The 27,756-nt window shown below is 36.4% G+C and overlaps 1 protein-coding gene across 1 annotated transcript in view; it reads left to right on the top strand.

Annotated features, from left to right (window-relative positions):
• Window positions 1-27,756, top strand: part of PDE1A (phosphodiesterase 1A) — a 263,294-nt gene that overhangs the window by 156,337 nt on the left and 79,201 nt on the right. The window contains exons 3-6 of the mRNA XM_079923669.1: window positions 13,422-13,604; window positions 18,546-18,612; window positions 21,567-21,683; window positions 22,527-22,667. Coding sequence (XP_079779795.1) covers window positions 13,422-13,604; window positions 18,546-18,612; window positions 21,567-21,683; window positions 22,527-22,667 — 508 coding nt within the window. The remainder of the gene's footprint in view (window positions 1-13,421; window positions 13,605-18,545; window positions 18,613-21,566; window positions 21,684-22,526; window positions 22,668-27,756) is intronic.

Below are 27,756 nucleotides of genomic sequence, written 5' to 3'. Positions count from 1 at the left end.
TACTACTCAGCCATAAAAAAGAACAAAATAATTTGCAGCAACATGGATGCAACTAGAGATTATCATACTAAGTGAAATAAGTCAGAAAGAGAAAAATACCATATGATATCACTTATATGTGGAATCTAAAATATGACACAAATCAACCTATCTAGGAAACAGAAACAGAATCATGGACATAGAGAACAGACTGTTGGTTACCAAGGGGGAGGGGGTTGAGGGGGGGATAGAGTGGGAGGTTGGGGTTAGCAGATGTAAGCGCTTATATATAGAATGGGTAAACAACAAGGTTCTACTGTACAGTATGGAGAATTATATTCAATATTCTATGATAAACCATAATGGAAAAGAATATAAAATATATATGTATAACTTAATCACTTTGCTGTACAGCAGTAATTAACACAACATTGTAAATCAACTATACTTCAATAAAAAAGAAGTTATTCTTAAGTTATCTAGGAAAACAGACAAATAGCCAAGCATAGGTGGAAAATGTGGGTGAAGATGGAGCTAACTAGAGTGCAGCTAAGGGTCTTCAAATAAGCAAAACTTGCGTAGCACTGTAAAATCAAAAAGGTTAGTAAGCATTGATTTTAAACTCAGTTGCTCAGCAGGGGTAAGAGGTGACAATAATTTTTACCAAAATATAGACCATGGGCTCTAAAACTCATGGATCAATGTGATGTAGAGAGTAAACCCTGGGTGGTTAATCACTACAACTGGCAAGTCATGATGGCACTGACACACGTGTACTCCTTAAACATTTAGAGCAAGAGTAGGGAAGAAGGAAAAAAGAAAAGAGCTGGACTAATGAACACCTTTCATTAACATCTCAGTTGTAAGTGACAGGAAACCCAACCAAACCATCTTAAACTCTCATTGCTGAAACGTTGATGGCTAATGCTGACTATAATCATAGGTCAATCAGGACAAAAATGATGTCAAGGGGTCAATCTCTCTGTTTCAATTACTCTGGAATGACCTCCTGATGCTTTAAAGGTAGCAAATCAAGACAGGCAGTGTATCCAAGCGTTACATCCTCACACCTTCAAGTCCAGTGGGAATAAGGGAGGCTTTCCTTCCCAGAGACTCTAACAAACACAACTTTTCTGTTTCATTGGCTCTAGTTAGGTCATATGCTTATCCCTCAAACTATCATGCCCAGAAGAACTGAATATGCAAGTTCATTGGTCAAGCATCTCATGAGGCAAGTAGGAGGTCAATTTTATTTAAATCACATGCCTAAGAATTGAGTGGAAGAGAGTGCTTTCCTAAACAACAACTATGTCATCTCTAGAGTGAAAACTAAAATGTTTATGTTAGTACCGCGTGCAGTGGGACCTGGAACAGGGTCTGTGCAGGACGTTGAGCAACTCCTGTCCTAGGTTTGCTCCTACTAATGACAAGCCTATGGGCAAGAGATTTTTTTTTCTCTAGTCATTAGTTTTCTTACACAGAGATGAAGTCACCAGTCCCTTCCTGTTCTGGAATTCTGTGGTTTTATCCACAGTCCCAAAGTCCCTTGTAAAGACTTGCTTATGCCTAAACTACCCTGGCCCCCAGGAGGGTGACAGAGCCTATTGCTTATCATATGCTTAGTGGGGGAGCATTTATAAATTTGGGCTCCTGTATTTTTTAGAGTTGTTTCCATTTGGAGGAGTCCCTGAGGAAATCAATTTGAAGGGCATGTGCTAAGACATTGCTAGAGATCAGTGAATCATTAAAAAGCAAATTATGATTTTTATGAATTCCATTTTTATGGTGTGAGTTGTAGGGAGGGGTGGCTGTTTGGAGTGCTGTGTTTGTAGGCTGTTCTCACCCTGTAGACTGAGTGTGAAAACCAGGCTTAGAAAAAGTTGCAATACATTTTGGTTGATTTTCATATTTTCTGCCATCTGTGGTGTGTTACTTTCTGCAAACTTTCAAAAACAGCCTCCCTAGTGAAAGGGGAAAAAAATAACCTGACCAGATCTTTTGAGAGATAACTGACATAAAAAGCTCCACATATTATGTAAGATCTTACTGTTGTGATATTTTAGATCAATAAAATATAAATGAATATGTCCTGGATTTGAAAAAGATAAAAATTTTATTATTCTTTTCTAATGATGATATTAATAACAAGATTATTTGATGGTTAATTATATCCAAGGCAACATATTATGCAATTTGCATATATGATTACAAGTAAGTCTCAAAAATTCTATGAATTAGATACATGTATTATTTTCACTATAAAGTTAAAAAATTTGAGACATAGAGAAAATAATTCACTTGCTTAGAATCATATAATCATTAAGTATCAGAGACAAGTTCAAACTGAGATGGAGCATACTCAACATCAATTGTTTTCTTCCTTGGCAATAGAACGATTTTTTTTTTTTCAATTATTCGCTCTTCTCTGCAAAGCCAAGTGATTCAGGGGAGACCAGTCATAGCACCAGGCTCAGGATGAGTGTGTCCTAATTGACCTAAACCAGTAATTGGTTTCCAGCTTCCTAACCAATGAGTTTGGATATGGACATATGTTACAATTCTGGCCAATGAGACTAATGGGGGTTCTGCAAAAGATTTCCTCTCCATAGAAAAGGAGTCCTGTGTGTCTGGGGATTCTATCTGTATACCATGCTTGAAAATTATACAACCATCTGGCTACAAGCTTAGAGCTAAACCTAACACTAAAGTTGGCAGCATAGAAAGATGGAGGAAACATGAGTCCTTGATGATATTGTTGACCTGCTGATTTAAAAAACATAAATCCCTGCTGGAGTCTACCTACCTTTAACTTTCTTGTTAAGAAAAATAATAAAGTCCTCTATAATTTAAGCCACTTTGGGTTAGGTTTGATGTCACCTGCTATTGAGAGCATCCTTCTAGCCACATAGGTCTGCCTTGCTCCAAAGCCCATGTTCTTAATTTCTAATCTTTGTAGGTAGTCACATTATCCTAATAAGAAATCCTAACACAAGTGCTTGTTATCTAAGATAGCTACTTAGAATCTATTTTCCCATAAAACAAGGTAAGAGGTTGATTGAGTTTCCAAGGCAGCTCATAAAACATACTGATCCCATGATACAGTTAAACAGCATAGGTGGTTCTTGGGCAAGTATCAGGTACTGGATGTCAGAGACTTAAGTTTTTTCTTAGTAAATAAAAGGGTGGGGTTAGGGGGTGGAGTGGGCATCCAGCATCCTTCTGCTCCAGGATCCTAGAAATGTACTGTGGTGTTCCATTTCCCCACTCAGTGTTTGTCTTGGTTTGGAGAATTTCAGGTTGGACTCAGTGTCCCTTCTCAAAATCTCTTCTATCTTCCTTTCTGACTCCTCTGGCTTAACCTAGGGCATCTTTGGATAATAATAGGAATGGAAACTCTGCTCTGACTGATCACATACTCTTCCATTATCTTGGGCCTTTCCTCCTTCCCTGGGACCTAGATTTTGAAACTCAAATCCAGGAACAGGAGTTTTTCCTTCCCCAGGTTATTCTGTGTCATACATGAGTCAATGAATGAAGCCATGGCTGACTATACGGACAAAGGGCCAGGGTAACAGGAATTTTTTTTCTAATTGTGATATCATCTTTGCACACATGAAGCAGACCTGACTAAAAATGACTTTATTCCTCACCAAACCACTGTAAATATCTTAATATTTTATAACCTCTAAGACCAGAGACTCTCTGCCTATGTTTTTATACATTTATTCACTTATTCAACAAATATTTATGAAGGACACTATATACATTGATAATTATTTTGTTATTCTGTTTGGCCCTTGTTAACTCCTTCTTGTCATTGCCCCTACTCTTTTAGCTTCATTGGTTTAGAAAGAAATATATTCCTTGTCTTCACTCACACCCATGTCCTTCAAATATACCCCAGTTCTTCTTAGTACCCCTTCTCTGCTCCCCACCCCGAGAATTTGACGCTTCTGTATAGCATGGTGACTATAGTTAATAATACTACAACACATTTTTAAGAGTTGCTAAGAGTAGATCTTAAAAATTGAGAAATTGACCCTTCTATTTTTCAATTAAGTAACATACAGATCATTCTTATTCATAAAATGAGTATAAAAGATTCACTAATTAAGATACTTTAACTGAAATTCTTCTGCCAATCCCTTCCTGTATTGTTCACCAGCACTATCTCTGACAGTGAAATAATGGGCAAATGGACATAAGCAGTACTGCTAAGTCCACATTATAGAAAAGGATTAAACCTTACGTTCTTGGCAGAGCTCTTCCATTAATTGACACGTCATGAATGGATGAGAGCAGTTCTCCAAGTGTTCACAAGAATCACCTGGAGGGCTTGTTAATTCAACAGGTCTGGAGTAGAGCCCTTGAAGTTCCAGTTCTAACAAGTTCCCAGTTGCTGCTGATTCTGCCGGTCCAGGGACCACACTTATAGAGGATGTCAAAATGAGGCTACAAAAGGAGAGATGTACAGAGAATGTTAGAAACCTAATGGTTAGAATTTTAAGGTCTTATCAAAGGAGTGTGGCCCAAATATTGCCCCAAGTTGTATATGAAATGACCCTGGGAGCTGAAATGCCTCCCCGAGTCAGGAAACTTCACCACCTACTAGGAGCAAAAAGCAAGGGGCGCTGGAGATTAGCAGCAACTCTTGGGCACAGAAGAAGGAGCCCTATCCTTTAGTCCATGACGTGGGCACCTCTCCCAGATCTGGGAAACCATAGCCCTTAGGCTTCATCTCTGGGCTGCAGCCCCAACCTTTTTCTTCAGCCTGCAACTCAGTGATCCTTGGAACAACACTTACTTAGATGGAGCCTGGAATACCCTCCTCTATGTCTCATTCCCTTGATTAGAAGAGGCAGAATATCATTCCTGAAAAGTAAGGCAGGGAGAAGATGGTAGATATTGTATTGATAGTATTGTCATAAAATATAAATGTACCATTTTAACAATTTTCAGTGTACAATCCAGTGGAATTAAGTACATTATTTACAGTGTTATACAACCATCCCACTATCCATTTCCACAAATTTTCATTATCCCAAACAGAAACTCTGTACCCATTAAACAATAACTCCCAGTCCCCCCCCTCCCCTCAGCCCCTGGTAACTTCTATTCTTTCTGTCTCTATGAATTTTCCTATTCTACTCAGTAAAATTTTAAAGTAGGTAAAAAATATTTTTGGAGGTTCCTCCTACTGCCTCCTCACAGCTCATAGAATGCGTAAGTTGTTCTTTGGCTCCCCCAAGTCCACTTTGACCAATTTCTTCCCATAATGTCTGAAACACTTCCATCCCCAGACACCTTCCTTTTACTGCACCTCAGAAATAGGAGATCTGCTTAGACTAATTCATATGGATGTGTAAATGGCTGGGAGTTTACTGAGGGCTTGCTTTGTGTCAGACACTGTTCTAAATGCTTTCTGTGCATTTACCCATTTCATCCTCCAACCCCACCACTAGGGATACTATTATTATCATCTCTATTTTATTGACAAAGAAACTGAGATTCAGACAGATGAAGTATTTTTTCCAAGACCACACAACTAATAGGTGATGAAGTCAGGATTCCAACTCCTGAGGCAGTTCTCCTAACCACAGAGGATGCTTACTAATCAAAAAAAAAAAAAAAAAAAAACGATAATTAGTGGAATGTCAGGCTTTGAACCTAAAGGAATATTTTCAAAGATATTTTTGAGCCAAAAGGACTTCCTGGTGGGAAGCCAAGAGCCATCAGAGAGGCCTAGGGCAGTTTCTGCTTCACCCGTTCCCTCCACTTTCATCTCCAAACTAACTCCCAAAATCTTGATGCTAACTCTCTGAGATCCTAACCCCTTCTCAGAGCCCTCCCCCAACATTTCTTGGACCTTCCTGCCTGTCTTGGGGGACGACCCTCCTCTGCTGGATCTCTGCTTCCTCGGCTGGATACAAAAGAGGTTCAGAGCTCTCTGTAGGCATTAGCTTGGAGAAAGCCACATCTAACTTTAACACTCTCCTTTGTCAACTTCATTTTGGCCAAATTTGCCTCTTGGAATTGAGCTAAGGTCAGCATAACTGACTTATCTACCCAAATGTTCAGTCTTCAGTCGCTCAGATATAATACTCATCTTCTCATAGTTAAAAAGAAAAAGATTGATGAAACCAAAGGAAACATTGAACAAAAGCTATCAGGAAGGCAGAAAAAGAAAACTGCCCCCCCCCAAAAAAACCCACAAAAAAATGTTGAAATAAATCTGTGAGCCTGCCATTTTATGTCTCTTTTGAAACAAGGCAAATAATAAATAATTAAAAGTGCATGGGTGGTGGCCTGGAAAAATTAATTCAAATGTATTTAGTACTCAGGAAGTAGGTTACTGACAAGTTGATAAGGCTTTTCAAATGTATTACCTCTTTCCATCCTGACATTTAATTTATTGCACTTCAAAGTACTGTGAAATTCTACCATCCAGATACATTTCTCTCTGAGAAAATGATTCAGCATACCAATCATGGAAAATAAATTTAAGCTTCCTCCAACCAAAACTCTGGTGGACCAAACTCCTTTAAGATCAATTATTTTTAACCCTGAATTTCAAGGTAGAGATGGGATGGAGAATAATGATTACTGATATTTTTTATTGTTTCAGTGTGAAGGTAGTCTGGGCACTTAGTAAGCAAAACACACATTTGAGGTTAGGGATAGCTCAGCAGTTAAAAACTCAGATCCTGAAATCAGAGAGACTTGAGTTCAAAAAATAGCATGGCCACTTCTGGTTATATGATTTGAGCAAATCACTTAGGGTATCTGTGCGTCAATTTATTCATCACTAAAATAGGGGTACTGATAATAATTGTGTCTCCCACATAGTGAGGAAGGAATGAAGTAAAGCTTGGAAGATTAAATGAAGTAAACCTTGGCTCCTTGCCTGGTTCGTAGTAGGTAAGCATCCCGTATCCTGGGCACTGAGACCCCAGAGTTCTCTACCCAAAGGTCTCCTAGCCTGTCTCCTAAGTCTTCATGTGTCTCCTCCTTAGGTCTTTCCTCCTGAGGGGGCCCAGGACACTGTTGGTGTGTGCACCCCTCCACCCCTAAAGAGTGGCCAAGAAGCAGCTGCTTTCAAGGCTGATGGGTTGATGGAGATTGTACTGGGGCCATGGCGTCCACCTGCTCATATAGTGAGGGCCTGAACAGGAGGCAGGCAGGTGCAGAGAGCCAGCCATAGTCCACTGGCCCAGCCCTGTCACACAAAGAGCTGAGAATTCGCAATTCCAAAGAACTTGTCAGACTTTTATGAAACATTAAAAGGTAGAAGGATAGAACAAATATCATATTTGTTCACTTGATATATAGCTTTTAAATATTTAATGTGGTATTTTGGAGAAATGTGCTCCTACCCTGAGCCCAGCAGATATTAGAGGCAGAGTTGAATGAGTTAGTTTCTTGTTGAAGTGTGTTCCTTTATAAGAATAATAAAGCAGGAAAAAGAAAATTTCAAACTTGAGAAGCCAGTTTCTGGCAATTATGCATCCGGCAGATGAATTTTAGTACTTAATAGGTGTAAATGTGGGCACCGATTGCCTGGAAATAACTGTGTGGGTACACGAGTGTAACCATTTTCCAAGAGTCTACTGTGGACAGAAATATTCTCACTGATATTACTGTAAGAGTCAAAATCCCATGACCTCTCCTTCTGTGGCTGCCTCTTTCTTTATGCCCTTTTCCTACAAACTTTCTAGTTCAAAATATAAGCCCTTTGGGAGTTGTGTCATCTGATTTGAAGAGAAAATTTGGAGTATAAATAGCTCCCAAAGATCAGTACTGCGCTGATTGGATGCAGGGTCAGTTTTCACAGCTTGCCGGCCCTGCATCGACCCACAGCTTACGTTTAGGGACCCCTCACTTTCTGCTTTATTGACTCCATTGGGACTAAAAAAAAAGAGTTGCATCAAACACCAGTTGAAGCATTTTTCAGAGGTCCATAGTGTTAACATTTTACACATATACTCCTATCGTTCTTTTCTGTATACTGCATTTTAAGAATTCCCAAGGAAAATGTACCAATGATTTTTTTTTCATGTTGTAAGTTTCTTAAACACAAAGTCTTAATTTTTAAGAGCCCTCATGGAGTAAGCAATTCTGCTCACCCTGCCATCCAACCCTAGGATGAAGAGCAGTTGAGCTGTTGGATGTTTTGGAAGCAAGATTCATTATAGTATTTGAGATCTCATTTTATCAAGCTTCTTGCACAAATTTATATCAGAAATGAAATGAAGGCAGAATGTAGTCACGTGTTTTACATGTGACATAATCTTATATAAGTATTTAGGTATCTTCACATCTTAGATAAATGTATAGAAAAATTGTTTCTGATAATTCTCTAACAAAAGCCCAGGATTACTGTTTGATATTATACTATAGTTTTCATTCCTGCCCTATCTAGCATGGTCAAATGAAATCTGAAGAGCTCCTTTTGGTGCTCAGAAGAAGAAACAGTATACAGGGCAGGTGCCAGGGAAAGGGAAAATAAATAAGGGAGAGAGAGGAGAAATATGTGCCATTAGGTGTGCCAGATTATTTTTTAAATTCATTTAAATTTGTTTTATCTACCTGCCTTTCAACTTTCTTCTATCCAAACTTGAAAAATTATCTTAAATAGTTTGATACAAATTATTTGTGTCTTTATTAGGAATTTCTTACCATACTCTACTTGATAGATGAGCCTAAAAGAGTTCTGATAACTGATACTTAACAGAGATACTGAGGTCCTTGGTTGAAGGCATGTAAACAGTGCATACAATTTTAAAAATGTTTCTTTCCTGGGCCATTAATTCAAAATGCTATTAGAAATATTTAATATCTTTTCTTTCTTTACATTTTTTTATTGAAGTATAGTTGATACACAATGTTGTTTCAGTTTCAGGTGTACAGCAAAGTGATTCAGTAATACATACACATATATCTTTTTTTTTCAGATTCTTTTCCCTTATAGGTTCTTTTATACAGCTGAGTAATATTCCATTGTATAAATATACCACATCTTTTTTATCCACTCATCTGTTGATGGACACTTAGGTTGTTTCCATGTCTTGGCTGTTGTAAACAGTGCTGTAATGAACATTGGGGTGTAGGTATCTTTTCAAATTACAGTTTTCTCCAGGTATATGACCAGGAGTGGGATTGCAGGATCATATGGTAGCTCTATTTTTAGTTTTTAAAAAAACCTCCATACTGTTCTGAATAGTGGCTGCATCAATTTACATTCCCACCAAAAGTGTAGGAGGGTTCCTTTTTCTCCACACCTTCTCCAGCATTTATTATTTGCAGACTTTTTGATGGTGGCCATTCTGACCGGTGTGAGCTCATACCTCACTTTAGTTTTGATTTGCATTTCTCTAATAATTGGTAATGTTGAGCATCTTTTCATGTGCCTTTTGGCCATCCATATGCCTTCTTTGGGGAAATGTCTATTTAGATCTTCTGCCCAGTTTTTGATTGTTTTGTTTTGTTTTGCTTTTTATTGAGCTGTATGTGCTGTTTGTATATCTTGGAGATTAATCCCTTGTCAGTCACATCATTTGCAAATATTTTCTCCCATTCTGTAGGTTGTCTTTTTGTTTTGTTTATGGTTTCCTTTGCTGTGCAAAACTTTTTTTTTTTTTTTTTTTGCGGTACGCAGGCCTCTCACTGTTGTGGCCTCTCCCGTTGTGGAGCACAGGCTCCGGACGCGCAGGCTCAGCGGCCATGGCTCACGGGCCCAGCCGCTCCGCGGCATGTGGGATCCTCCCGGACCGGGGCACGAACCCGTGTCCCCTGCATCGGCAGGCGGACTCTCAACCACTGCGCCACCAGGGAAGCCCCCTGTGCAAAACTTTTAAGTTTAATTAGATCCCATTTGTTTGTGTGTTTGTGTGTTTTTATTTCCATACTCTAGGAGATGGAGACAAAAGGATATTGCTGCAATTTATGTCAAAAAGTGTTCTGCCTGTGTTTTCCTCTAGCAGTTTTATAGTATCTAGTCTTACATTTAAGTTTTTAATCCAGAAAAATGTCTAATATCTTTTCCATGTCAAATATACATTTCCCTATAATTTGCCTCAAAAATTGTAAAGAGATTGTTCAAGGGCAACTTAACCTAAAGGCAATGAAGAGATGATTAACAATAGTGAACTACTCCCAGGATGCTGCTGGTCTTATCAATCAAATAATATGGGACTCTAAAAGACTAAACTTTCTTATACCATCTCCATTCTCACTCCACTCCTCAAAGATAGTCACTTGTAATAGTTTAGTGTAAATATTTCTAGATGTTGATCCCCCCAGTCTGTGCCATGCACTGTTGCACATGCTGATGATATAACAGTGCACAAGAACAGACCGACTCTCTGATCTTGAGGTCTTTACAGTCTAGTGGATAAATCATAAAATGAATGAACAAACTAATAAACATATGGCATGACATCAGCAGTGGTAAGTGCTAAGAAGAAGTCTATAGAAGGATAAAGACAATAAAAGTGTTTACTCTTTGAGTAGTGGGGTCAAGGAAGCCCTTTCTACCTAAATGCAGTGAGGAAATGATCCACACATCTTGAAAAAGAGATTCTAAGCAGAGGGAATGGCAAGTGCAAAGACCCTGAGCAGAAGCAAGCTTGGCAGGTTTGAGTATACCAAGGAGGCCAGCATTGCTGAAGCAAAATGAATAAGGTGGAAATTGTTAAAAGATAAAGGTAGAGACATAGCTTGTGGTGAGCTACATAGGGCTGTATGAATTAGGCACTGACATGGTCTGACTTATACTTTAAAGGAGGCTGACACTGGCTGGAAATTCTGACAGCAGTAAATGTTGCAATCTTGAGTCTGAAAGTAGTCTGGAGGCAGGATTACTTCTTTGGGGGACCTCGGCCTTACCGCTTAAGGCCTTTAATTGATTGGATCAGGCCCACTCACATTATGGAGGGTAGTCTGCTCTACTCAGTCCATTGATTTAAATGTTAATCACATCTAAAATATACCTTCATAGCAACATCTAGACTGGTGTTTGACCAGACAACTAAGCATCATAACCTAGCCATGTGAACATATAAAATTAACCATCACAGAGGTATTTTTTGTTTTTCCAAGATTTCCTTTTTTAGTTATACAATAGAATATTTCATGCTTTTCTCTTTATGTACTCTCCTCCTTTATTTCTATATTCATTAATTAATCTATATCACTCTTTTTTCCCTGAAACTATATCTTATTTCATTTTCAATAAATGACATCATGCATCATGACTAAGGGATTGCCAGACTCCTGGGTACCACATCCCTATATGAACTCTCATTTTCATATGCTAATTTTGTCATATTTGATGATCTGTCATGGATAATTTATGATTTTAGGACATATAGCCCTAAAGTCATCCACATCAGATTTGCAAAGGAGCAATTGGCAACCATTACTATGTGTCTGTCATTGTACTTAGAGTAGCTAATAAAACAAGATAGCAGTAGAATTCCTGGAGCACGGTGACATCACAGGATTATAGCACAATGATTCCCATTCCATCTGTCCTGCTCTGTGGTTTTATTTGATCACTGCATGAGGAATAATAGAAATGGCATAAGCCCTGAAATTTTCAAACCATGTAGTGTAGTGACTTGCCGTAATTGGCTAAGGAATCTAATTTTAAATGGTCAAAAGTAGAAAAAAAATATTTTGCTCTGAATTACGATGTCCATGTGTTAAGTATAAACGAAAGTCATCCAAACGTAAGAGCCAAATGAGAATTAAATATGATTTAGGGTAAGTATTAATCAATATTTTTTAATATCTTTATTGGAGTATAATTGCTTTGCAATGCTGTGTCAGTTTCTGCTGTACAACAAACAAAGTGAATCAGCTATACGTATTCATATATCCCCATATCCGCTCTCTCTTGCTTCTCCCTCCCACCCCTCTAGTTGGACACAAATCACCGAGCTGATCTCCCTGTGCTATGCAACAGCTTCCCACTAGCCTTCCATTTTACACTTGGTAGTATATATATGTCAATGCTACTCTCTCACTTCATCCCAGCTTCAATATTAACTTCCAAGTATGTCTTTTTTATCTTCATATGTATAAATATAATTTTACAACTCCAGCACTTAAGTTTTATATAGTTTTTCATAAGGCATTTCATAAATGCATTCACACTTATTTAGTACTATGAAAAATAAATATTGGCAAATGACTGACATCGATATGCTTATAAACAGTAGCATATAGAGGAAGTCATATTATCTTTTGAGTCTCTTTTGGTAGTTTTTGCTCTCTGGAGATGATGTGTGACTTGTTCTGAAGGCTGTAGCACTCGCTGTCATCTCTGGCTACCTTCCTTCCATCGGCTCATAATCCTTAGGCCTCACTCTGTGCAAAGAAATTTACTAGCGCGAATGGAACCCAAAGGTCAAAGCTAAAGTGCTCCAAAAATAGCTCTGAGTTATTAAATTGGTGCGCCAACAAGGAAAAAACCTAGTCAAGCAAAGGGCAGAGCTGACCTGTATTCTTCCTGAAGGCAAAGCTCAATTGCTCTGTAAAGCCCCTTTTGTATTTTGTGGGGAGCCTTTCACACTATCTTGCCAGTTCAGACCTTTAGGAAGTTCTGGATCACTGGAGCTGCCCACCCTTAATGCAGCTATTGTTACTGGTCAGTCCTGTCCACATCATCTACCTGGAGCTTATACTGGAGAGTGGCAGCGCAGTGCTTTCAGCTCCTGGTCACTTCCTCCTCACACAGCTGATTTCCTCAGCCAGCAGTTCTAAGCCCATCAGATCTCCACCCTCAAGACATCATTTGCTTTAACTTTTCCACCTGACACTGGCTAAATCACCTAAAATTAGCTTTCAAAATAATCCACTTGTTTTCATCTTTATTTTTCAAGTTATTATTTTCCTAAAATTTAGGGATACCCATCAAATAAAATAACACATGTGAATGACTTCTGTAAACTCCAAGGCCTTATTCAAATAGCATGTACTTTCTGTGCTAAATATACACAAGCTTATTAAATATAAGACAACTTTTATAGCTTCGACTCCCCTTTTTCTTTCCACTCCAGTTGCTTCCTTTAATAGACCTTTGTTTACGAACTCTCTTCCCTATCTTATATTAGTTTCATTTATTATTGGAAAAATATATTATTATATATTAATATATTATAAATATATTAATATAACCGATATCTCCAGACTCATATCATTGTACTTAAATGTTTGGGAATGCTCAAATGTTCAAGTCCATTAGTCTTTGCCCTCAGAAGATGACCAATTTGAGAAATTCAGAGATTTCAAAATGTTAACCCAATCATTTTTTAAGACAGTTCATATTAAAAGATGATCAGAGAGTGACTTGCTATACTTTAAATCCTATTGCTATGCTTGTTTTGTTATTAGTTTTTCTTCACTTTTTCCTAAACTTTAACCACTATAAATTTTTGTAGAAGACTGCTGGATACTGATGATGAGCTCAGTGACATTCAGTCGGATTCGGTCCCATTGGAAGTCCGGGACTGGTTGGCTTCTACCTTTACACGGAAAATGGGGATGATGAAAAAGAAATCTGAGGAAAAACCAAGATTTCGGAGCATTGTGCATGCTGTTCAAGCTGGAATTTTTGTGGAAAGGTAAGTGGAGTTGTTGGTATCTCAAGACAAAATTTAAAAGACAGCAAATATACTTACTATGTCAAAGTTATGAGAGTGCTGTATTTTATTTATTGAGGAAAACTCTAATCATAAGTATAATTGGAATGAACAGATTTAGGACTTTATGGTGAATTTACCTATAACAAAAATATCTTGTCCTGGATTTATTATTTTCATTTATATTTAAATTGACATAAAGACTAAAGGCAAAGGCTTTTGAATGACCATTCTCCTCAGATGAACTTTTGTGAATAACTGTTTATAATACATTTATAAACACATTTATATGCTTTACACCTAATAATACATTTATATGCTTTACACCTAATTTTACCCAAATACAATGTAACACCCAATAAAATAAGTTCTATACTACATACCAAAATCAAGCAGGCCTTTTCTTGGCACTAAAAAGAAAAGACCATTCTCTTACCATTGTGGAAGAAAGCTCTCTCATGTCCACTTTCCTTGAAGAACTTTTCAACCTTTCTGTCACTGAAGCATTTCTGTCACTTGCTGGCCCCTAGAAACACCAGAGTTTCTAAAGTGAAATACATGTTAATATGACCCAATTTAAATTCTTTAGCCTTTAAGAGGACAGCTTATTTTTCTGTCTGGAAACAAGATATTTCAGAACTAAAACTATGAAAAGACTTGAAATAACATCTAATATCTGACAATGTTGAAAACTAGTTCTTAGAAATCCCTTGGATTAAAAAACAATTACATTACATTAAATTATACATAAAAAGGTTATTTTAACATTTTTGAAACAAATAAAATCGAGGAACAGAGAAATTTTTTATCAAGGTATCTAAAATTAAATTTTAGGGAGACCACATCATTTTTTATCTTCAGACATCTCTAGTCATTACCTGTAATGAACTTCATAAACTTTCGTTTTCTTCTTCTAACAGAACAATGAGAAGCACTCTTGGGTTTCTAAAAATCTAAATGACAATGCATTGCAAGAAGTATTCGAAGTGATTTAAAGATGTATTATAACCATAAGACATGAAGCATCTAGGATCTTGGTTTATGACTATATTATCCAAAATAACAACCACTCAGTGATTATTCAAATTATTTTGACTACTTCTTGACTATATCTAGTTGGCTTTGATAAAAGAACCCTCATAATAACCATTATGAGCTTATAATCATGATGAGTTAGGTGAGATGACAACCCCCCACCCCTAGTGCATAAACTGCTCCCAGCTCTGCCAGGTGGGACCAGAAATCTGAAACAGAGAGGTAGAGAGGGCTGGAGAGAAATAATTTTTGTAATTATGTTCCTATTTTTTAAAACAACTTAGGCAAGTGTATGACATTATTGATTTTCCTTAATATAAATTCGAAAACATCTAAATCATAGTTCAGAAAGTCAGTGAGAGAATCAGAGAAAAAAGAGTGCATGTTTGCTTTAATGAAGGAATGTATATTTTGTCTTTTTTGTTTAAGAAAATATTGCAGAACTTGGCAAACTGAAAAGAAATGTAAATTATTAAAGTAAACCAACTAAATTTCCATTCCCATTAAATAGAAAAATCAAGACAAATTCTGTGAAATATATTGACACGTTAAACTTTCAGTTTTTTTATATGCTACACAGAAATATCAAAACGTACTTAAGGTAACTAAATTAGCAAGCAGTCTTAAAGAAATTAATGTGCTAAAAACACATGGAAATGAAATTTTTAAATTACTTTTGAATCCCCATTAGTAAGTGTGTAAACAGAGTGAGATATGTATATCCTGAATTTTCAAAAACAATCATCTTCAGTCTTGAAACTTAGAAAGTCTTTTTGAGTCTTCTCTCAAGCAGCCCCTCCCAAGAATCAATACCTCAGCAAGTCCGGGCAATTTGCTTACCCCGGTGTATCCTGAGCCTACTCACTTTCTCAACTCCACTCCTGCAACCCCAAACTGAGCCTTTGTCACCTGCCATCAGAAATATGACAATAGCTTTCAACTCTTCCTCACTTGCCCTCTCCAAACAAGTCATTCTGTAGTGATTTTTAAAATATAAATTAGTTCCTGTCATTCTTAAGCTTAAAACCATCTGATTGTTTTTACCATTTCACTTGATATACCATTACACTTGGTATTAAAGGCAACTTCTGTATCATGGCTTTGCATGACTAGGCCCCCTTACCTTCTAGACTCATCTAATGCTACTCCACCCTTACCTGAATATCTTTACTAGTGTGATTTCAACTCCATGAATATCCCTAAACTCTTGCTTCCCTTGGGACCAGTAATCCTCCTATTCCCTCTATCAGAAATGATTTTCCCCACCCTTCACTCTGGCTAGCCCTTTCTATCTTTCCAGAGGCCTTTCCTGGTTACTCTGTATACTGTTCATCACTTTCTCTATCCCAACCAGTGGTTTACCTCATAGCATTTAGTGCTGTTTTTAATCATATATTATTTCTTATTTATTGTCCCTCTTTGCCACTGAATTAACCCCATGAAAATTTTCTTGTTCTTCACTGAATAGTCTCTTGCTTAGTACTGTGTCTGGCATAAGATAGTGGGTTTTTTTTTTTTAAGGTTTTGAATTATATTTTGTAACTCTAGTAAAAACCTTCCAAGAATAATCTACCGTATTTCCAGCTGGACTTTAACCACCTATAGGAGAACAGGAAATCCATTACTCTTTTTCAGCAACTTGTAATATAGTGACTATTTACTCAAGTGTGAGGCCACTGTATTAAGGTTTCTCCCACATTCATTTGATTCCAGAATGAGTAGTCCTAATTTTCCATCCTAATTTTCTAAGTTTTCATCCTAATATGCTATTCCCAATTATAGGGTTAGAAAATGATAATGGGGAAGTTCCTCCTTCTCCTTGGATGAGTAATCTTCTTCCTTGTCTTTCTTTACATTCCATATAATGAGAACATACAGGGATATTCATTTCTCAACCTGCTACAAGTCTAAGAAACATCAAAGTTCTCACTGAGTCCAAAGAGCCTTGAAGAACGTCAGAATTGGAGCCAATGGTATTGATGAGAACAGTAACACTGATAATAACGGCTTTCTTGTATCAAGTACTTATAATATTATGCTAGGCCTTTATATCATTTACTCTTCATAAAAAGCATGTAATTATCCTCATTTTACAGATGACTGACATTAAATAGCTTTCCAGAGGTCACACTAGTGATTGGCTAACCTGCGATCCAAAGCATGTGTGCTCTTTGCTCCATCATACTGCCTTTTGTGCCATGAAGTCACACTGATTTAGTTACTTAATTTTTAAGGTTCCTTATTCCTGACCTTTTTATTTCCTCGCCCATCATCCTTCCATTTCCCCCATACTTCCATTTTTTAGTAATGATTCAAAAAATAGATAGAAAAGACTGTTTCCTGAAAAAAAAAAAAAAGGAACTAAATATCGTTACTGACAGCAATTATTTTCTGGGTCTTTTGTAGTGTGATTAAATAGTTTCCTTGCCCTGCATTATTAGAATAATTATACCTATCTCAGTGGAGTAATTAACACAGGTATTTTTCTTATAAGAAATCTTCCAATTGAGATAGAGGATAAGGATAAATTTTTATGATAACTGATTGCCACACCTAAAAATTATTTAACGTCATTTAAGATAAACATAAAATGGGAACATGGAAATAAAGTAACAAGGTCTCTGTAATAAAATGGGAAGATACTTTATCAAGGAAGTCTAGTCTCTATGTAAGTAAATACAATATTTTAATTCTGAGCTTCCAAAAAGTGAAGATTAAAAAGGAAAACATGAAGAATTACTTGGCTTTTATTATCTTGAAAAAAATGATAGCTTGTACATAGAAACTGAGTAATATCTTAAGGATTTTTAATATAAGGTACATTGAATCAAAAGGTTAGTATCTCCCATAGTGGTTTTATAAAAGATGCAGAATATTTTCTTATGTTCTTATATTTCTTATATTGACCCCCAATATAAATTAAAGATATAATCATTAAATTATGGTTTTGTCCAGACATCTTGGGAAGAGAGTTTACTTCAGTATAGTCTAGGAATGCAGTTTGCTTGTGGACTAACAATATAAAAATTAAGGGACATGATTAATAATCAGTTAAATTCTTTCTTCACAGGACTTTGTGGAGGAGCCATGTTCCTTTCAGTCCTGATTAGAAACCTATTGCTATTTCTACCCATTAGGGTATCATGTTGATTCTATTTTTGCATGAATCAATGGAGGAGTTTCTTATATTTGGTTTAAGTCATCTTGGTTGTCCATTGGAAGCTGGAAAACTCCAACAAATTACTGATTAACAAAAAAATATTTTTGTTATTGATGCTATTATAAAAATAGAAACACCCTGTTCTTTCTGGATAATCTTTATTAAATAATATTAAATGACAATTTGAACAAACTTAAGCAATTTTTGTCAATATGTTCTCCTCCAATATTTTTAACTTAAAAAAAGGCTCTGTAAATTCTGATGATAGTGCATATTCCCTCCTATAATTTTTACTTTGTGGGAAAAAAAACCTATCAAGGAAACATTTCCATGACATTCAGCTTCCAGACTGAGAATTTTGGAACACAAATAGACACAAAACAAGACTACTGTGCTGTCATGCATGTGGTGGCATGCTAAAAGGTGTTGTTGCTGCCCGTGCAAAGGACAGTCTCTGTTTTTAATAAGATGACGTTTAGGGAAAGACCTCTTCACATAGAATCTAAAATCACACTGACTTTGTGGTTGTGATGCAAATGTACTATTTGCATCTGTCACATTGTAGATGCTTAATAAGCGGTGACAATAGTTATCATTGTTGCCACAAAGGGACACTGTGACATGATACAAGGTAAACACATCAAAGGTAATTTTTTCTTTGTTCTTAAGAAATAGCTGAAAACTTTGAGTAACTGATTTTTACATATACACTTATTTTTCTTTTTCAGAATGTACAGAAAATCCTATCACATGGTTGGGTTGACATATCCAGAAGCTGTCATAGTAACATTAAAGGTAAAAAAAATGTTCAATTACTTTAGTTTTTCAACTAGTCATTTTTTCTAATCTCCTTAAAAGGACTAGGAGAAAATGAGAATAGGTCTTTGCTGCAGCTTACATGTTGGAATGTAAAAAATATTTTAACCATTTACAAAATGTCATGTGTTTCAAGTCATGACTCATTGTAGATTTAAATGAGGATCAATTTACCCTAACAAACTATATCAATACATACATATACACACACACACACGTGTGTGTGATGTTTTCTTCTTCTTCATGCTTTATTTAGGTGGATCTTGAATTCAATTTTGAGATGGCACCAGCAGTTGTCAGAATACACATATTTTGTTACTGTATATTATGAAAGAGTTGAATGCTTTATAAATAAAAAGATATTTCAGTCAAATATGGTTAAAGGCAAAACTTATATGGAGTAAAATTGTTTAGAATTTTAGGTCCGAGAAAATATAAAAAGTAAGATAAAATTAAGAAAGGAAACAAAAAAGAAATTCATATCTTTTGTCTCTGGCTTTCCCTGTGGCTGCCCTAGTCTGAGGCCCAATTGCAGTATTATATGTGTTAGAAATAACTAGAGTTGAAAATCTGAAGTTGTGAAAGTTTTTGACTTGCTTGTTCCCATTGCATGTGTGTGTGTTGTGCACACGCACACTATTCCTAGACTTTATTACTAAAGAGGCATTTTGTAGGCTCATCGTTCTACATTCCTTATTTCATTCCATCACTTAATTTGGGTAGGAAATTCACCTTTGTCTCCTCTAACAGTTTTATGGTGGTTTTCCTGTATTAACCACAAATTTAAAGAATACTAGCAACAGAATATACTGGGTTATTTTATTTTTGATTTATTAAACTCCTTTCCTAGTTTAAATCTATATTGCTTTCTTTTGTTCTTTAATTTCCTTTAAAGCATCCCCTTTGCATTTGTTTTTTCTCTGCTGCATATTAGATTTTAATCTTATTCATTTAAAAAGGTAGTTTGTTTTTCTTAGAAGCTTTTTTATATTCATGTTTCTAAAGCGATAATAGAGGCAAGTATATAACTGAAATGTCACATTATCAGATATTAATTAGTCCTTGGCTCTTGAGAGATTTTGATTTCCTCATTATTTCCTGAACTGTGGGCATGAAAATTACTTATTTTTATTTATTTTTCTTAGAAACCAGCTAACAGAGTATTCTGGTATGAGAGAATGTAAACATTTTTCTAAAATGTAGTGTAGGGAAATCATGAACTAACAGGTTGAAGAGAATTATCACTAAGTTAAGAATGTTTTAGTAATTCTAATTTCCTGAGATACCTCCTTGTCTTGTTTGTTCTCAATCTGACAAAGTAAAAGCCAAGCATCTGCAGTAGTTTACAGATGTAAATCACCATTGTTGATTTAAAAAATCCCCCAAAATGGAGAGCTAAGCTTTTACTCAGTGGGAAACCCCTACTGGGAACTGTAAATAGCAGCCTGTAACATTCTGAACTAATTCTGTGTTAGCTTTGGAATTTGGTGAGATTTGTTGGTCTCCTTTGAGCTTTATTGATGGTAAATGCCTTCTAACAGAACTTTGAGAGATTTTTAAATTTACAAACTGATCAAGCAAGTATTTCAGGATCAAATTAGGGCCAAACGCAAGGAATTTAACAAAGGTACCCAAGGAAACCAAAAAATATTTCACTGGTGTTTTGAAATGATTAAAAACACGTTTGATGCTATTGTTGCTATTTGTGGAAAGAAATAGTTTTAAGAGATGGTTTGGATACTTTTTATCAGATTTTCAGTTTAGTTTCAGCATGTTACAGCATGTATCGTTGGCCTCTGTGAAATGTGTTAAATGAATGAAGTTCTAAACAGGGCCTGCTCAAATTCAAAATTAATGTATAGCTTTAAGGTTGTCCACTTACTGTTCAATACTAAACCTGTTGTGTGTATGCAAACACTAGACCTTCTCTACTAATAATTTATGATAATCATTAGAACTGATTCTGCTGTATTTATGTATATTTTTAAGTTTCAGTGATTTATTTACTGTTGCAACTCAAGCTTTACCTTAATGTACTGATATACTTAATACCTCCTTAATGTACTGATACCACTTGCTACAAGTCCATTTTGTGGACCCCTCTGCAAGTTTTTGTCCTGGAATTACCTGAATCAAAGTCGTGAGGTGGCTGGAGTAGTTGGATATACCTGCTCATTGCCCTCTTTTCCCACAGTTAGGGGGGACTTTCCTAGGGTATCTATTTCCCTACAGGCCTGGCCACTTCCCCGGGGAATTGCCTGAAATGCCAAAATTCCTAACCTCCCCCTCAATCAAGAGACCCACTTCCTTTATCTTACAATCTGGCCCTGGTAGAAAGTAAAAATGAATCAGCCAAGGTTAGAGTGAGTAATAAGGTAGTAGTACTCTACCGAGAGAGAGAGCTCTGTCTCTCTAGGGCATCTTCATCTTAAAAAAAAAAAGACATAAAATATCAAATCTTTAAACCAAATTAGTAACTTTTAAACGGTAGAATTTCAAGCAACGTAGCAGGTGGGTGGATGGGTGGGAATGATAAATTGGGGCTATCTTCCCTCTCTCTCTCAATTACATCACCCACATAACCTGCAATTCCACCTTGAAATGAGGCCCACTCTGGGAAAATGATTTATGCCATGCATTTGGAGAGAGACTAAGAATATGGGCAGTGTTATAGAGTTATCAGGTTTACTACATCATATTGGATAACCTTGGGATTAAGGGGAGATCTTAAGCATTATTGACCTCACTTTTGTGGATCCACAGATACTAAGTGTCCCTGTCACATCAGACACTGGTGAAAATGAAGTTTGATGTGCTGAATTGAAATCTGACCTGCTGGATGTACAATGCCTGAGCTTTCCAAGAATTTTTTCATAGAAAGAAACAGAATCATATGATATTGCCAACTAAAATATTTACTTTTTTTCCTACAGGATGTTGATAAATGGTCTTTTGATGTATTTGCCTTGAATGAAGCAAGTGGAGAACATAGTCTGAAGTTTATGATTTATGAACTATTTACCAGATATGATCTTATCAACCGTTTCAAGGTCAGAAACATGGAACAAAAGTAAAATGCTCTTAGAATAAGTTATCTGAATAAGAATGAAAATGCAGAACTTTGGGTCATTAATCAATTCATTTAAAAATGTTTCTGGATTGTCAGATCACAGAACTAAGGGGACGAGTTCACCACTTGATATAGCCATTCTCTACAAATCACTGACATTTCTGTATATCTACTGGGGTATCATAAGGCCATGATAGACTCATTCCAACAAGATACAAACATCCCCCTGAATTATTCACAGAACACTCATGTAAAGATTGGAATCTATGACTTAAAGAAATATGATTTTCCTAAAATGCAGAATGAACCATTATTGGCAGCTTTTTTTAAATTGAAATGAAAGGGTTTCTAATTAACTTCACTTAGAGCCATCTCAGCAACAGATTTGATTCAGATTTCTGAGCCTGTATCTATGGAATCATGTTATTTTTAGAGTTAGAATTTACTGGGAGGTCATTTATTTTAACCCCCTTGAATTACCGATAGAAAAACTAGACTTCACCAGTTGTAATTGGAAAATTTTACCCCTTTAAGAACTAGCCTTCTTATCTGACTCTGGAAGATACAAAATTTAAAGATTGCTATATGGGTAAGACTGTTATTTCATCTATCTTAATTAAACACTTGGGGGTTATAATCCTTCTCAGCATTGAAAACTGACAGGTTAATGAAGTGTTTTTTCAGAACAATCCACATTTAACTTTAAGAAACTACTGCCCACATCTGACTCACTAATGTATCCCATCCCAAACATCTTTGTGCTCATGTTGATTTAGTGCCACCCTTTTGGTCAAAATATAATCATAATTGTTACTTTCTGCAGATTCCTGTTTGTTGCCTAATTGCCTTTGCAGAAGCTTTAGAAGTTGGTTACAGCAAGTACAAAAATCCGTATCACAATTTGATTCATGCAGCTGATGTCACTCAAACTGTGCATTACATAATGCTTCATACAGGTATCATGGTAAGAAAGTCTTTGTAACTGAAGTTTGTTAGTTTGCAACATCAAATTCCATTCCCTTCTCACTGTCTCTTTAATACTCAAAAAAGTATTATAAGTAATAATCTTCTGGATTTTTGAGGGTTAATGAGTTATTTACAATATTCATTTTTCAAAAAATATTTTAACTCAGTGAATAAAGATCTCCAGAAGCAAATGAAAATAGACCGCAAATTTTTCAAAGTTTGGACTATGTAACATTTTTCATTTGTAAATTCCTTTTCCCATAGGTATCAACCCCCAGAAAAATGACCTAGAGAAAAATTCTTTGGAATAAAAGTTAGTTGTAGTGCTCTCCCCTCCTTTCATCACCCGAGCTGAGCTCAGTAGCTTTTTCTCTTTTACATGTTTGCATTGCAAATTACAATCAAATCCTAATAGGGATTTTTGGAAATTATTCATTTGGATTTTTCCGAATTCTTCTTCCTTCTCTTTGTATTTGAACGAATCAGTTGATGAGTGAATAAATGGTTCAGCAGTGCAAATCCTGGGACAAAAATGAGTAGATGTTGGGAAGTCTGGGACTGCCTAGAATTTCTATAGTGTCTTAGAGCATAGGATTACTTCCAAGGGATAAAAAGGGACAGGAAGTCCTTCCTTCTGAAGGTTCCAAACTGGGATGGGTTCAAAAGGGTATGAGCCATGTGAGATCCCCAGAATCTGAGTACATTTTTGATTCCTCATGTATCAACCTAGGCTGAAGCAGTACCATAAAATGCATATAAGTAGAATGGTCCACCAAACCTCATAATTTACATTGCTTACCTGTTTAGATTTCAAAAGTCACATTCTTTTTACTGGTAAGTCTCATTGGCATTCAGATCTGTGTAACTAGTACTCCTCCATATCTCATCATTCTGCCCCAGAGACTGTGTTCCTTACCTGGTCCCACACAAAGCCCTTAGGGCCACAGTATAGAGTCCTGAAGATCTTGAAAACTTGTAGCAGGTACATGATTCTCCAAGTTTATTGTATACAGATGATAATTGTATACATTTTCCTCCAGAATCCAGTGTGTGGTTTCCTACACATAAGATCCCTTTGCTATGATTCATCCAAAGGTGTCTCACGTGATGAATGAAGAAATTATCTATTTTACTTCTCCATCTTTTTTGCCTCCAAAATGTTGCAGATCCATCAATGCCTTGGGCTCAGATTCCACTCCTGCCCCGTGTTCCAATTATCTGTTTCCTCCAAAACAAACTACTCTAAACTCAGTGGCTTAAAACAATAATTTATCATTGTTTCTCATGGGTGTCTGTAGTTAGAAGGGTCCCAACTAGAAGGTTCTCATTTGGGGTCTCTTGTGTGATTGTGACCAGCTAGCAACTATGGTCAAAGACATATGAGGACATCACTGGGCAAGACATCCACAGTGGTTCACTCACATGGCTGGCAGTTGATAATGGCTAATAGCTGGGAGCTCAGCTGGGATTTTAATGAAGAATTTTCTTCGAATATCACTACCAGTTCAATAGAAATATGCATTATATTGGCAGGATCACTAAGTAATTATAGCCTGCTTTGGAGTTAACGTCTACTATGGGGAGGTAAAAATCTCAAAAACCTTCACTGATGCATGACTCTCTTGTGGCCTTCTAGAAGGCTGAATTATATGTGATGTTAACCTTATACCTTTGTTTTCTCTTTTTAAGATGTAAATGTGGCTATCACCCAGTTAAGATATAAATGTGCCCATCGAGCCAAATCAAATGCAGTCATGGCTGAACTTGGTCCTTGGTTGAAGTTTACTCACCATTCATTCCAGGAGTCTGATTTGACATTTAAAGGGAGGGAGTAGAACTTAGCAATAATAAGTAGAAACTCAAACTTTCAAAGATATAGCTTCAAAATATTGTAAGCTTTTTTAAAGTAGTATATGTAACTTTCTATCTGTTTCTCTTTCTAGCATGTGTGCGTGTGCACACACACATACACACAAATTATTTTAAAGCTCTGTTGGTTTAATAAGTCTTCATTGTCAGAGCTGTTTCTTGAACTCTGTGTTTTCATTTGGTTTGATATACACGGCAATTAGTGTGAAGAGCAAAGTGCCTCCTGACAGCTGCAAATGCTGTTAACGCTTGAAAAAGTTGCTTTAACATCTTCCTGGTTAGATTTGCTTTTCCTTTCTAAGGCCTTGGAATTAAATCTGATTGTGAGGTGGTTTTCATTTCAAGTGTTTGGCATTTCCTCTTCCCTGAATTCTGTGGCTTTGAAAAGTTAACTGAAAAATGAAATATTTAAGTGTTAGTCTGAAACAGAAACTGTACTAATTAAGTTTCCTCAGAACAAAATGGAGTGGAAAAGTAATGCCTACTTTGGTATAAAAAAAAAATCTCTGCTTTAATTATGAAGTAAAACCAGAAGATATATGCCATTTCAGGCTGTTAGGAAACCAGGATTTTGTTTTGAAATACATTTTTGCTTAAGTACCACAAGTGTAAAGGGAACCAAATAAGAGACTCCTAGTTCAGCTTCAGAACCTCTGTTCTGAAGGTGACATTGAGCAGATGAGGGATGCTATATTGGTGGGTAAATAGAGAAATGCAAATCTGCAATGTGCATTTACCCTCAGACTTGCAAGGAAGACTTGTTCCAGGATCTAACAAGCCATTCCAACTTCTCTGGAAGACTGGGGAAATCTGGCCCAGCCTGGCATGACTCTTAGAAAGCTAAAGTTGTTAGTAAAGATCACATAGTCACTTCTTGAGATATATAACTTCACTCTACTTTAGCAGGTTTGGTTTAGAAACATTTCTAAATTTATTCATCCTTTACCAAAAAAAGTGTCGGTGGACTCTTCACTTATCCCTTAGTTTGGCCATTACAAAAATAGTCGGGTGGGAGACTGTCAGTGTTGTCCAGGATTGGGAAAATATATTTAAACTAATGAGAAATTTTATGATTGATGATGAAAGGAAAGGCAAAATGAATTTTCAGTTTATTGACTATTTTGTCAAAACTATGTTACATTGCCAGCTTGAGGGTTTTTTGCAAGTTATTTTAATAAGCTTTTCTTTAGATTAAAAAAATGGTAGTAGGAGAGTATTAGTTTTCATACATATGAATGTGTTGGTTCTTTGAAACAAAAAACAAAGCATTACAGAAATATTCATTTAACTGAAACCCCTGGGCTTTGATATGGAGAAGACAGGGTCACTCACTTTAGTGTTTTAGTCATCTCCTGCTGTTTCAAGTTGGTCTTATCAGCATGACATTTATGGAGCACTCCAGTAGCAGCCCAGCACTGTCAGATAACTAGTGCAGCCTGTCACCTGCAAAATGTTCGCAGGACCATTGCCTGAAAGGGATTGGGATGAAACCATTGTCCTTCAGTTTGTTAATGTCATATTGGGACACTCTCAGGCCTGGGAGTAGGCAGTGCAGAGAGGATGCCAGGACACACTCTGTCTCCCTCTCTCTCCGTTTGTCACTTAATTAATTTGTAGCCACGTGTAGTGCCACGGTGATAGGGGTGTGTGGTAGCCCAATCCATTTGCTAAAGAGCAAATGCTTCACCGAATGCTGCCAAGCCACTTCCAAATGTCTTTTTGAATATGAAATCATCTGAGGGCCTTGGCAAGGGAACACTTGTATTTGAGGGCTCCTGGCACTGTGTTCCCTCTAATACTGAGAGTAGAAGAAAAAGAGATAACTTGAAAACTATTCCTTTGGAACTTGTAGTCCACTGACTACACCCAGAAATAGCCCCTCACACTCTGAAATTACTTAATTTTTCTCCAATCTATAGAAATTCGCCACTATGTCTCTGTTCTGCAAACTACATGGAAATTCTGTTCTTGTAAATGGCTTCCAATACAACAGTGTTTGGAAGAGTGGGAAGAGTGTGGGCTTTCAAGGCAAGCAAACACAGATTTAAAACCCTACTTCCCCACTTCCTAGCTCACTTGCTCTCCATATCTGTTCCCTTGTCACTAAAATGTGGTTAATAATACCAACTACCTTGTAGTACAACAGTGAGGAGTAATGATATCATATGTGTAATCCTAACCTAGTTCCTGAAACATAATAGCTATTAGTAAAAATTATTAGTAATTTATATATTATATATTAACTTATGTGTATTATATGTTAATATTATTATAATATACTCACTTTCCATATTGAGTAAGTTATAGCAAAGTACTTCAGTCTATTCAAAGGGATAGAGAAAAAAAGGTCCAACCCTACCTATCATGTAAGCTAAAGGGGTTGTTAATTATGCCCTTTTAGACACACCGGCATCTAATATGTCAATGTGATTTTCTGACCTAAAATTCTCCCAGGCCTATACATATACACATATACATTCTCTATCATACACACACACACACACACACACACAAACACACACACACATTAAATAATTCAGATATGAAAATTACATCCTAAGTCTTAAAGCTTTGTTAGCTTCTCTACCTATCAGTATATTTAGTTAAATTATCTAGAAATTCTGCTTTTGAAATCTTAGAAGAATGTATTCAGCATATTACCACCCTGGAATAATGAAGGCTATTGTCATCCATAGAAGGAAGGAATATTGTGATCTGTGGAAAGAACAGAAATTTTGGAATCAGACAGATTTTAGTTTGAATTCCTGCTCTGCCACTTGAGAGCTATGTGACTTTTGGCAGGTTGATTCAATTCTTTAGGATTCAGCTGTGTTATTTGCCAAATAAGATTTAAAACATTTACCTAGTAAATGGTAAATAGGGTGATTATAAAAATTAAATGAAACCATCTACCTAAAAAGTCCAGTTAATGTTAGTTCTTTCTCCTTTCTTTCCATCAACATTGTACATGCTATTAATGGAAGTCAATGCCTCTCTCTGGTATAATTTGAGGACTGACAGCAAGTCTACCTGAGCAATTCTCTAGGCAAAATGCAGTTTAGATGAAGCACAATGTCTACACTGCTCATGACTCTTCATTTTAACCCTTTATTTCTGCCCATTAAGAATCAGAAGAACTTAGGTTATGTACTGACCACTGTTCTAGTTGGGAAGAATGATATGATTCAGACTTATTCTCTCTGACTTGTCATCATGAG

The sequence above is a fragment of the Stenella coeruleoalba genome, assembly GCF_951394435.1.
Source record: "Stenella coeruleoalba genome assembly, chromosome: 6".
Lineage (NCBI taxonomy): Eukaryota > Metazoa > Chordata > Mammalia > Artiodactyla > Delphinidae > Stenella > Stenella coeruleoalba.
Note: the sequence above shows the minus strand (reverse complement) of the source record. Positions and strands in the feature narration are given on the sequence as shown.